Raw genomic sequence first — 13,175 nt, 5'->3', positions numbered from 1 at the left:
GGTATATAAAGACATTAGGGGGGGTGTGCATGTGTGTGCTTTTGCTTGCGTGTGGAGTTTATCAAGTTAGGGATGAGGGTAACCATGCTTGGAGTGTTGAAGACAGAGGAAGGCAGGGAGGTGCAAGAGACACACAGAGACAGCCCGATCGCTCACACTGGCAGTGATGTTTGACACAGATAGGGAGCTGAGGCACAAGGCTGACATTTATCAGTGTTGTCATGCTCATTGTTCATCCTAGCAAATGTCAAAGTCGATAGCAACGGGAGAGAGATTCCAGCCCTGTCCATTCAAAGCAAAGGTGAACAAAGCCTCCACATGCCTTAACAGCATCAGCATGCAGAGTGCTAAAGCTGGTCATTAGCAGCATCAGGAGCCAGAGTGCCCACACACAACCACGTATGCACACACACTCGTGGATACAAACTACACATGCACACACAAAAAGTACACAGAGAGTTCAATGCAGAAATTCTCTATTTTTCTTACAAACATAAACGAACACACTGATTTTTCATGATTTACAGTTGCATCATTTACAATACAACTGCAGATCTGTACCTTGTAGCTATTGAATGTTCTCTGTATTTGCTTGTCTCAGGCCATTTAAGTTGAATGTATATGTATGGCTTGTATTATTGTTTTTTCCCTTTGTGGTTATTTGTTTGTTTTCTGCTAAGCGCTCTTCTCTGGGATGCATTTTGATATCATTTACATTTTCGACATTTACAATCGTCCTTTATCATGTTGTTTTTGTCTCATTTTCTTGAGAGAGAGTCATGCTGGTTTAGAAGCCTTTAGGGATTTGTTTGTCTAACCTGCAAGAAAATTTAATTACTTCCTTTTTTTTCCCCACAATCTGCATGAGCAGATAAACAATACCCGTGGATAGTAGGAAGAATATGAATATTCACACTGCAAATGTCACTAACATATATAGGCATATGGATAAATCCCTGTTAATCCTTTTACCCTGGATGATTAACCTGTTTTAGGGAACAGCCGGGTGAGACCCAGCCACCCTTTATATCAGCCAGCTTAGGGGCCCTCTATCATTACGCCTCTAATGTCAATCCCATCAGGTAGAATATTGTTGGACAGATATGCTGGAAATGACTGATGGCTAAAAAGAAGAAAGTATTGACCTTATATCTTTCAGTGCCAACAGTCTAGCAGAAATCGGTTTAATCCAGGGGTTCTCAAACTTTGAGGTGGTTGCTGGGCAGACGTGGATGGAGAAAATGAGATAAAGATACTGCTCAAGGTGAAAGAAAACAATGGGAATTGAGTTATCATAGTTCAGCCTGCTGATTTGGGCCGTTTATCAACACGGTCAGCAGTTTGAGCCGCAGCGGTGATTGTGACTCATAGCTCACAGAGGCAGGTGAGGTACGTGATTGATCCATTTTGAGTCACTCTCAGAGTCATTACTCAGACTGGTCCGGACACACAGACATGATACACATATCATTTAAGATTCTGTGTGACTTATATTTATTATGAGGATGAATAAACTGTAAATACACTTAGAGATGATAACCCCAGAAATTTGTTGAGAATCATCAGGTTTTTCATATGTTCTAAGTTCTAAGTATAGCTCATACAGTATAGCTTAGAGTCCCCCTCCACTGAAAACGTGTTTTTGATCTTGTTCCTACAGTTGCATGTCAGAGTTTCACTTCGTAGAATGATATATGTGATATTTGGTTAGCAGTGATGCAATGTAAAGCAATAAAGATGCTGTAATGTGCTCCAGAATAAGGACGTTATTTATTTATTAACTTTCCAGCATTGCATCTCTACAACTAGGTAACAACGTAGCGCGACATCAACACTCAACAGACTCAAACCATGACTACCATTGTCTGCTGAGCATAATATGCCCCCTTTAAAGTTGTAATCCCTACGATTTTCATCAAATTAATTGCCTGTTAAGTTACTATCTATCAACGAGTGAGTTAAGACAATGGTGGCTAATGAAGGCACTTGTACTTGATGCTTTGCCCAGAAATACGATCTGAATGTCTGTGCTGACTTTCCCACCAAAATCAAATGCGGCGCACAGTTTAGTGAGTTAGTTAGTTAGTTAGTTTTACATCAGTCAGCAGGACTTGGTCTGCCCCTACTATTTGGAGCATGTGAAGGCGTAAAGCCACGTTGTGCAGGTGAGAGGTGCCAATCTACTGACATCATACAGTTGACACTATTTGTTTTCGAAAGGAACTCAGGGAAATGAGATTCCAGACGTGCTCCTTCAATTATATCTTACCGCCAAACCGGCCACAAGAAACAACATAACTCAACTATGAATGCCTCTGCATCTGTCACCATATTAATTGTATAAATGAAAATTTGAAATGAATAAATGCTGACTGCATGGCTTACACTTGAATGCTAAATTTCATCAAGACAATTTGGGGGGTAATTTGGGGTTTGCCTGAGACAACTGTAATCGGTCGAACTACCGTTCAGTGTTGTGTCCGCTGTTCAATGTGCGCTTCCTCCTGCTGTCGAGATCTGTGTAGGAGGGTGGAAATATAATGAGCTGTTGCATGTCTGTTCCAAGCTATAGAAAACTTGTAGAGCTGATATATGAATTTAATGGACAAAAAACACAATGGCTCTTTACCTTAAAGTTATAAAAGTTATCAGATGTGTCTCACTTCTTTACACACACACACACACACACACACACACACACACAGACAAACACACACACACACACACACACACACAAACACACACATACACACACACACACACACACACACACACAAACACACACACACACACACACACACACACACACACACACACACACACACACACACACACACACCTTGAGAAGGACATGGGCTTGCTTGTTATATATTTTGAGACCTCCTTGGCCAGGAGACTGCTACGTGTTGGAGGAAGGTTCTTTTATCTCCTCAGCCCCTCATCTGTCTTTGTAGCGATAAGAGTGTGAAGCTAGAAATGACATTAATGGAGCAGATCTAAGAAAATACCTGAGAAAGGGGCATGGAGGGAGGAAGTGACAGAGAGAAAGGGTGAGAGAGGCGGAGAAGAAATGAGAATAGCAATATCACAACAGGAGGAAGTGTGAAGCAGTGCAGGGAACTTTCTCTCTCCTCTGTGAGGAACTTCCACACTCCCTCCACCTCTGAGGTCTACAATCCCCCCCTCTCAGCTCAGCCTCCATCTGCCGAGATCCAGCCGCAGTTCAAATATTTCATCATTTACTAGAATCATGAAGAAATTCATACAGAACTTTTCTAGACAAACGGAATGGCTACATCACACACTGTTGTTGGTATATTTCACATCTCCTATACTTGGACTTGTTACATACAATGCATTTGTGAGATGATTTTCACAACATCAAGAATTTGTCAAATAAATGATATTGAACAGAATACCACATTGCTGTAAAAACTTTCTTCTAATTGTATAAAAATAGCAGTCAACTTCCAGCATATTCCCATTTCAAAATGCCAATTAGGAAATGCCTACTAGCAGAAGCCCAATCCTTACTGTGACAGTAGACTTAATTACTGGATTCTTGATTAATTGCCGCCTGTAAATATGGTGATGATTCATTTGTATTTCAGTATGTAATGAAAGCTATAGAAAAAGGGCTGGGAGTTCAGTCAGATTTGGGATGAAAACTGCAACAAGATATGAGAAAATATTAATTATACCCCAAATTCTTTGTGATGTGCAGACTGAATGTAACCAAAGAGAACACTTTCAATCTTCCTCAGATATGATGTTGTGAACTCACAGCCAAAATGTCTGTTTTGATTACTGTCATTTTGACCTAAATCTGTCATTGACCAAATGTTATTTTCTTTGAGTCCAAACACTCCGTTGTCAATTTATTAGGTACACCAGGGAATAATACGGCAGTCTACAACAGCTGTACCATCATGAGGGTTATAAACCAAATAACTGGCAACTGATGTCAAAGACATCTATGTATTGTGTTGCAGGGATATCCACTGAAATAAGCATGCTTACAAGCTAGCCCTAGCCTATCATGTCTTGTAATACCGCTTGTACCTCAAGAGGAGGTAGTGAGTCACTGGAGCGTTCAGTCTGCCCTCAGTCCAACATGAGGACGAAAAAGTGGAGCTGCCCCGCACTGAGAGGCGCAGACACCTGAACTGAGATTCTGCGTTTGAGACACTGTTGCAATGGAAGGGTCCCAGGGGAGTGTAGCTTCATCCCGGGGGAGAGGAGGCAGGGCTGGGTGTTTTATTGATGCAGCCTGTTAGCTCCACAGCTAAATCAGGGATGTTTTCATACAGCCAGGTTTTCATTATCAACATAACACAGCTATCCATGCGGTGATTGGTAATCCGCAGTCTCATGTCGTCCAGCTTGTTTAGAATTTAGAATTTATTTATCCAGGATAGCCACTTGAGATGAATCATCTCATTTTCAAGGGGGTTCTTCCATATAATGGTATACATAATACAAAGAAACACAATACAGGACTTATACATGCACACAAACACAGTCACACAGACAAGACTCTCCTAACCCCAGCTAATTCCCCAGACGGCCAAATCTCAACTTTGTAGTCAATTCAGTGATATCCAGGCTTACAAAAAAAGAAAGAAAGAAAGGTTACAGAGACTACTGAGATAAATACATTTAACACAAGAATGATATAAATGAGAAAATGAATGAAAAATTTGAATAGAGATGAATACATAGGTAAATAAATAAATGAAATAAAAAACAAAAAGAAAAACAACCAGAAGAATGAACAAGGGGTTTGCAAATGAATTAGCAGTAATGCTTTGAAACCATGAAGAGAAGTAGTAGACCTTAACTGGCATGGGAGATCGTTTCAATCTGATGGAGCTTTGAATTGAAATGCACGACGACCAGATTCTTTAACTATTCTAGGACTGTGGAAAAAAAGATGATCACTATGTCTTAAGTTATAGTGTGTACTATAAGGAATTAGAAGTTGTTTTTAGTATATAGGCAAATCAAAATAAATACATTTAAAAATAAACAGTAACCAATGAAAGAGTCTTCTGGCTTTTGGGGTTAACCAATTCAGTAGTACAGTGATGAGTCCTGTATGAACATTTAAGGACAAATCTACAGAGGCTGTTATAAAGCACAGTAAGAGGAGGAACATTTGATTCTGTGGTGTTCTGATAGATAATATCTTCATAGTCAAGGATGGGGAATATTAATTGTGGAATAATTATTTCCTGACCTGTAGTGCAAAACAATCAACGGAACAATACAGTAGTTTCAAACGGCAATACTTTTTGCTTGTTGTTGACGAGAGAGTGGTCATTGACGCTGTGTGCCAGGCGTGCCCTGGTTGTATTTTCTCTTGCATCACTGCCTGTGCCTCCACTCTGCTGGCCTGTTGGTCTCTGAGCACTCTGAACAAATAATCTCTGCCAGGGTGGAGCTACATTCTCCGAGGAACCCTATGCAGAATCTCAGACAATCTCTTACATTTCTGAGGACAATGCAATGTATTATTGCACCTCTAACTGTGCAATCTTGAACAGTGTCATCACTGTGATTAATAGATAATGCAATTCTTGCACAAGGTGAAATCTTCTTCCTCATGTTGGATGTTGGAGCTTCACTGTGCAGAATAATGTATCTGCAGAATTTGACACCAGAACACTGTTTTCACATGTATCTGCTGGAAGTGGACCTTTCTCTGTGCTCACTGAAAATCTGGTTTTAAGGGACGGACCAGGATTTGTGACATGACAACTAGCTTGGAAGTCAATCCTGGTTCAATATTCATCTTATACGAAGAAGTGCTATCTACATAGAAATATGAAGCTGTCACTGACACTGAAAAGGGACTCTAAGTAAAGTAGGAGACATCTTGTGTCCAGCAGGAAAACTTGAAGAATTTAGAAATTGATCTATGCTCTGTATTCATAGATTCTGGAATTTCTAATGAGATAGAAGTACTAGATGTCCTTTAAAGGATTTAAATGTGGAAATTATACTGTTTTGCAGGCAAAAAACACATCAGACATATTTTTGTTCTACAGAGACTATTTTACATACTGTACGTATGTCTTAATACATATCTGGAGTGGCTCTTTAAGTAAAATATTGAATGTAGGACTTTTATTTCCAACAGATGGTTAATCAATAAAAAAGTATTGGACAAATTAAAACTTTAACCTGATTATAATTCCAGTTTAAAAAGTTAGATCAAGGGATCACAACAGCGACATGAATGTCGGATAACAATTTCAATGCAATGAATCCAATACTAGTTTCTTTATCCTACTATTTTCTGCCTACAGTACATTTTTATTATCTAATGGATAAGTTCACCACCAAGGCGATCTCAGAAAAAAATGTGTTTTCCTTTAAGAAGAAATGGTGAAAAGGACACACAGAGATCAACTGAGTGAGGGAGGGATGAAGAAATGGGGTTGGATAGATGACAGCAGGGACAGCGAACATAATGAGCTGATCAAACGATTGTGGAGAATGAAATGCCAGAGTAGCTTAGAGCGGTGACAGGCTGGGCTGTTAGGGAATTCCTGGTCTTGCTGTGATAGTCAGTCGCCTCTGCTCTCATTGGAATAATGGTTATTTCTGCCATAGCACCTGCAGAGTTTGCTGATCCACACTATCCTTCTGCCAAACACGAACAGCTCGATTCTGTCCTCTTTCTTCTTTAGAAATGCATTTTCTGTTTGTGCATTTCCCATCTATCTATCTCAGATTCTGAATGAATCAAATTTGCCATACAACACACAAGCCCTTTGAAAAACCTTATACCTCTGGCATTATTTTTCCCATTTTGTTTTTTCCCCTCAAGCTTTCACCTGTGCTTGTCGAATTATAGTTCTTTTGTTTGGTTTAATTAAATGCCCCTGAATAGACTGCCACTTGTCGAAAGCCACTCCTTTAAGAACTAAGTAATTAGTCAGGTTGATTTTGCATAATCAAGTCTAACAATGGGTGTTCTGCGTTCTGTTCCAGACAAAGATCAATGAACCAACACTCCTGGAGGTCACACTCGGTCAATGCTTTCTCTCCGCCTCTGGTCAATTTGTGTCAACAGCATCCGGTCTGAAAGTGTTTCCACGACCTTCCAGCCACAGTCGGTTGTCAAGCAGGCCATCTCAAATTTGACTTCATCTCCAAGATAATGAGGGTTACAGATTTGTCGACCTGCGATTCAGTGCCTCAGATGTAGGCTGCCAAAATTAAGAAATGCAGCATGTCTGTAATAATCATGCAGGCAGTGAAAAGTAAATAGATTGCTTTGGCCCGAGAGTCACATTCTGTAAAAGTAATTTCTGAACATGACCAAACAATCTCGCTCCAAGACAATCTCAAGTGACAAATGTGTATACTTAAGTCAGAAACAGAGCAACAAAGGTATCCATTAAAGTCCTCTATCTCACCACCTGATAATTACTATTCCTGTGTTCACATCTTTTTTTGGTAATCCTGCGTCTGAGAAGAAATCTGGCTAGAAAAGTGTCTTCATCACCAATCTTTTACTTCAGCTCTTTGCCATTACCCACTGCACAGGTACCATAAAATCAGCTATAGTGAGCTTGGAGATTTGCTTTGGGATTTTGCCCATGGGAAGAGCTGATGGGACTAAACCATGTAGACCAGTAAGATAAAACAAAGAGCTGAAAGCTTCGGGGCTGCAGAATGTCTATTCTGGGGGTTGGCAGTACTAGCAACCCTTTCAGATTACAGGGATTAATATTAAACACCATTTAATAAATCTTTTAAGTGGCACTCACACCTGTGGCCTTTGGCGGAACAGTTTCTCTCAGGAAATATCTTTACTTACATCCTATATTAAACTACTGGACTATTTTTAACGTTTTATCAGTGGAGTTTTGGATCATGTATAAGAGTATTTTAGTGTCAGAACATTAGCACAAAAATGTCCCTTTAAAGTAAAAATCTGTAAGAATTTCATGAAATCAACCCCATATTTAATCTATGTATGGTCATATTTCTCCCCCAATTAAATGTTTTATATCTTGTAATTAATTGTCAATATATTGTATGTTGTTTTATAGGTAGTGGCGGAGTTCCTGCACTGAATTCAGATTGCCCATCTAAGCTTTAGGATTAACTTAATAATATAATAAGATAACCCAGCGCTTTCAGTGCTGTATTAAGTGTAAAACACATTGTTTTTCTCACTGTGGTTCACACTGACTACGACCCATTTTTGGACTTTATTCAGCAAATCATTCTTTATTTTGCAAGGGGATGGCTAATAGAACAAGAAGGATATATCAAATAGATGGCATACAGTAAGATATACCAGCAGCTTCAGACAAAGCCACTTCCCAACGATTGTTTGTTGTACTATTAAACTTTACTTGCTCTTACCGCAATAACCACGGTGTCACCAAATCAACCAGGATGGAACTTTTAAGGATTACATTTAACTTTTTGATTATTACTCCAATTTTCACAACATAAATAACTGTAACATTCTTCTGGATTAGAAACACGTTTTTGTTCATGTCAGCTGAGACAATGTCCTCTGATGACACAGTAACCAATCTTCTACAAAGTGTTCTTCTCCTCAAAACCAGAACACAACAGCCCCTTTCCTTAACACACAGGCTAAACAATCCGCTCATTTGTAAACAGTCTGAGGCCTGACATTCAACTCTTCCCCAACATCTCACAAGGCTTTCTGAGACTTGCCAAGGCTCTGGGCTGTATCCCAGAAATGCTCCTAAGCCTCCCTCTGAGAAGAAAGGATGATATATAGTGACATGAACTCTGTTTTGAGGCAGGATTGTGTTGTTTTGTTAACCTCATTTGACAACAACTATATCATTATCCTTAAAATCCCAAGATCAGCTCAATTTCAGGGTATTTAGCTTGTCTCAGATTGGACATCCTGGCATGCTTCAATGCAAATACATAAAGAAAATTCCTCCTCAGTCACCCTAATTCTCTGCAATAAAAGTGTCAATTCAGCCTGAGTCCAAATTCCCTTGGCACAAACAAATCTGTTCTATTTTGTTGTGTAGCTCAGCCAGTTAAACAGCTGCCCTCTTCACTGGCCAATCGCTCCATCGCAAAGCTTTTTGCACTGATAAAAAGTTCTCGGTTTTGGTGCCTCTCTTTATACTGTGCCTCAGGTTTTAATCTGTAAAATCTCAAAACAATCTAGATCCTCCTAACTACATGTCCTCCATCTTATCTTCCACCTCCGTCTCTTTCTTTTTGTCCTTGCATCCTTTTTGCTTTGTCTGCAGCTCTCCCTTGAGCCAGTACTCTTATGTTTACTGGAATTCGTGTGCTTATTCAAGTGTCCAACTATGAACTGAGGAACAAACAGAGAAAATTGTCTTGATTGATTTGAGGACAAGAGCTCTGCCGCATAGCCACTCAAGAAAGAAATTACTTCTTGGTATTTGTCTCAGTTCTTGCTTGTGCTACGGATTACAAGTGAAATAGCACCCATCTAATTATCTTCTCGTTTTATATTGAATAGCCAACCACAGAAGAAAAAGAACATCTCTTTCTGGTGCAGTTCTTAGTTTTAGTTTTTTTCATTTTGTAAAATGTCAAAGATCCATTTCCATTTAGATTGAACTTTTTGCTTTGCTCTCAGGATATGTGTGACGCTTGGGTTGCCCACCAAGCAATGAGGACTGCATGGCATTGGCTATTTGATTGAACAGGGTTGACCTAACTTCACACACTTGGCCTATTGCTAAAGGTCAGCGCACCTCCTGAGGTGTAAACTATAAGATTCCCTAAAAGGCAAGCCATCTTTGACTACATTTGGATGCAAATAACGCTGGGAATTCAAGGCACTTAGGTTTAAAAATTCCCTCGCATACAGAAACAGTCCTCAGGGAGTACAGAGGCGTGGTTTACTGTGTGGCGGAGAAAAACAAGAACAGTTTGTGTGGGAGACCAGTCACAGTGAGAATTACTTAATAAGAATCAAAGACAAAAAGAATGACAGAACCTGTGTGATCTCTCTTGAAATACACCTCTCTGATGCATTCATATCTGCTTATGACTAAAGACTTAGTCAGACTAAAGGATTAATTAATTCAATTTTAGCATCCCTTGGTACATGTTCACAATTATAAAGGGATGTGAACAGCAAATTATTTTTTCCAGAGTTTCCAGTTAATACTGAGCTGCAGAGGCAGAGAGCAATAAGATGCAACTCTAATGGGAGAAGAAGGATTTAACTAAGCAATGAAGCAAGAAAACACAATTGCTAAATCCTATAGGTAAACATACGGAGGTGAAGGTGCCATTTCCATCCCATAAATAAACTACAGTAAATAACATCTACGCTGAACAGCAGACACAAAAGGCGACAGCTAAAAACAGTCCCTTTCACCTCAAAGGAAGAAACAACTGATTCTAGTTTGAACCCAATTATCCTGCCTTCACCTCGGGCTTCGAGGTGAGACAAGAACGAGATCTGCCACCCCACAGGGCCAGATGGCAGTTCCCCATGATATGCCAAGCAAAAAGCTACTTCAAGACAAAAATTACACTGCTGGTGCAAAATAAAGGTGTCTAAATACTCTCTCAGTCAGAATGATTGTTCTTTCTTTCAAATATACAACGGTGCTCAATCTTAACAGGCCTGTCTCCTGAAAATTAGATTGCAACCTCTGAAATACGCCTGTGTTCAAAGAAGAACCCAGGTTAAATCAACATGTACTGTCCTCAAAGGCATCATCATTTAATGTGGTCCTCGCAAACCAGACCAGTTTTAGAGACACAGTGGTATTTTTTGTTAAATAAAGCAGCTCTCTTGTTTGCTAACAAGAATGCACTCTTGAGGTTATTGTACCAAAAAAATGCTTTTGTTAAAAGTCAGCAGTCATTTCAGCACCACAGTGAAATAGAAAGCTCCTCTGCTCTCAGGCACTGATGCTTGTTTTCATGTTTCAGCACTTTGACATCCGAGCACTATCGGTGGTTCTGATAGCTTTGTGTGTGTGTGTGTGTGTGTGTGTGTGTGTGTGTGTGTGTGTGTGTGTGTGTGTGTGTGTGTGTGTGTGTGTGTGTGTGTGTGTGTGTGTGTGTGTGCGTGCGTGCGTGCGTGCGTGCGTGCGTGCGTGCGTGCGTGCGTGCGTGTGTGTGTGTGTGTGTGTGAAACCGGGACCGGCATGTGCTTGTTGGTGGTGCGAGGGCCCGAGAATAATGTTTCCCTCACAATCTAATTGAGAATGCAGTTTACGTAGTTGTATGGGAACATATATTTTCAGGAGTTTCTTCCATAGATAGTTCATCTTAGAGAGCCCCATTGTATATTTTTTGTCTGCTTTCTTTACAATTTTAATCAAATAAAAATACAATATTACTACATAAAGGAATTTAAGGCTCTGTGTTTCATCAATATTTATCACTATCCAATCACAACTGCCCATGTAGTCATGCTATACTCTACATGTATGTTGAAGCCTCTTGTATTTGATGTTGCATGTTTGTATGCATTTTGAAGAAGTACATTGCAATGAAACCATAAGAATCTCATCCCTAAAGCTTTTAGTTTAAGGGCACTGCTGTAAGTACAAAACAGATCAAGTTTACTGATGGGGCGCCATTACGAACACCGTTTATTAGCCTTAAGCTTGCTTTGTGTGTCGTACAGAGAGAGAATATGGGGAGTAAAGCTCAATTCATTACAGCGATTGAGGACTTTGACAAGAGCTTCTGTGGCAGCACACAGCAGTTAGTCGATGATGATATTGTGTGAAATTGCTTTTTATGTGGCCTTGAGCACTGATACGCTATAACAAATCAACCACAAGGTGAATCCCACAGACTCACACACACAAACACACAAAGGGCTAGGCTACACAACAAGGCTTCAGCGTAATTGTCTGACATATTTCACTCTTTGGTCTGATCCCTCAGGTTGAGTTTCCCCTGTATCAGACACAGTGAACATGCAACATCAGGTCTTTCTCAGCTGTATAATCATTTTTGGGGTGACCGCACACACACAGCTGGATCACTTGGCCCAAGGACAGATATTAATGATAATGTGCACATGCTGTGCAGACATCAGTGAGTCTGAGTGTTTTTTAGGCTACTTCTTTTTTGTCTTCCAACAGATGGAATGAAAGCAACAGCGAGGTGAGTCATTTTTAGATAACAGGACCTGTGGCTTTTTTATCGGATCATATCAAACAGAAAGCCGGTAAATGACACCATCATGATACAAACAAGGCTGCCTCCAGTGAAACTATCAATAATTCACATTCATGTTAGTTTTGAAGGCAGCGCAGGGAGACAAAATTTCATGCTGCAAAAGTATTGGGCATGGATAGGCTATTCCCCTACTATAAATCACTGTGTTGGGCTTCCCTTTAGACCTGTTGGTTGTGGAGTGAAGTGGTCAAAGAAGCTGCCTCTGTCTCTCTCACATCTCTAATCAGACTTAAAATGTCGTTATGATATCCTATGAGTGTCATCAAATAATAGAGCTGGAATTGAGCTGACTAGTCACACACTGCTTCATGCCATGAAGTAAAAATGCTGCCGATATTCAACTTCTTCCTTTTTTTGCAACCTGTTAACGCAGCGTCTGTCTGCTGTCTTATTCGTTTAGCCACGATCTGTCCATGTCCAGCACCACCTCATGTCTCAAACATGTAAGGGACATGGATAACATCAGTCATGTAACTGAATGTCATCGCAATGGCACATAATCACTGATTGTTATTCATTTTTTTCAGAGATCGGAAAACTCAGCTGGTCGAGGCTTTACTTACACAAAAACTCCGAAAAGCAGAGCTCGGATGCCGATCTCCAAAGCCAGCTCTCGCACGTTTTTCCTGTGGTCTGGAGGCGACACGTTCATGATTCTGGGATAATCCGTCAACTCAAATAGCTACAAATGCGGTCCCGGTCAGTTCTGAAGGGTTGTTGACTTTGTAATCCACCTTAAACAGCGGTTCCAGAGGTGGTGCACCCTAATCACGCATGCCGCGCGCCTTCATCGCGACTCGGCCACCTAAAGCAGTCTTCTTCCCTTTCCCCTCGCCTTCGCCGGGCTGTCTCCGCTGTCCTCCGTCTGCTTCAATTCTCTCTGGCGATTTTCTTTATTGCAACAGCTGCTGCTCTACCGAGTGAAAGTCTTCTTCCTCCACTCCAATTACTTAAACTGTGTTGGGAGT

General features: G+C 40.4%; 1 protein-coding gene across 1 annotated transcript in view; it reads right to left on the bottom strand.

Moving 5' to 3' along the window:
* The window catches only part of plpp4 (phospholipid phosphatase 4), a gene marked incomplete at its 3' end in the record, with an annotated part of 48,534 nt that extends 35,662 nt beyond the window's left edge, over nucleotides 1–12,872 (bottom strand). Inside the window, exon 1 of the mRNA XM_083923377.1 lies at nucleotides 12,771–12,872. Within this exon, the coding sequence (XP_083779503.1) occupies nucleotides 12,771–12,859 (89 nt within the window). The 5' untranslated portion in view covers nucleotides 12,860–12,872. The remainder of the gene's footprint in view (nucleotides 1–12,770) is intronic.
* Nucleotides 12,873–13,175: the final 303 nt, after the last annotated feature.

This window comes from Echiichthys vipera, assembly GCF_963691815.1.
Source record: "Echiichthys vipera genome assembly, chromosome: 11".
NCBI lineage: Eukaryota > Metazoa > Chordata > Actinopteri > Perciformes > Trachinidae > Echiichthys > Echiichthys vipera.
The sequence above is the reverse complement of the archived record's forward strand: the minus strand, read 5'-3'. Positions and strand labels throughout refer to the sequence as shown.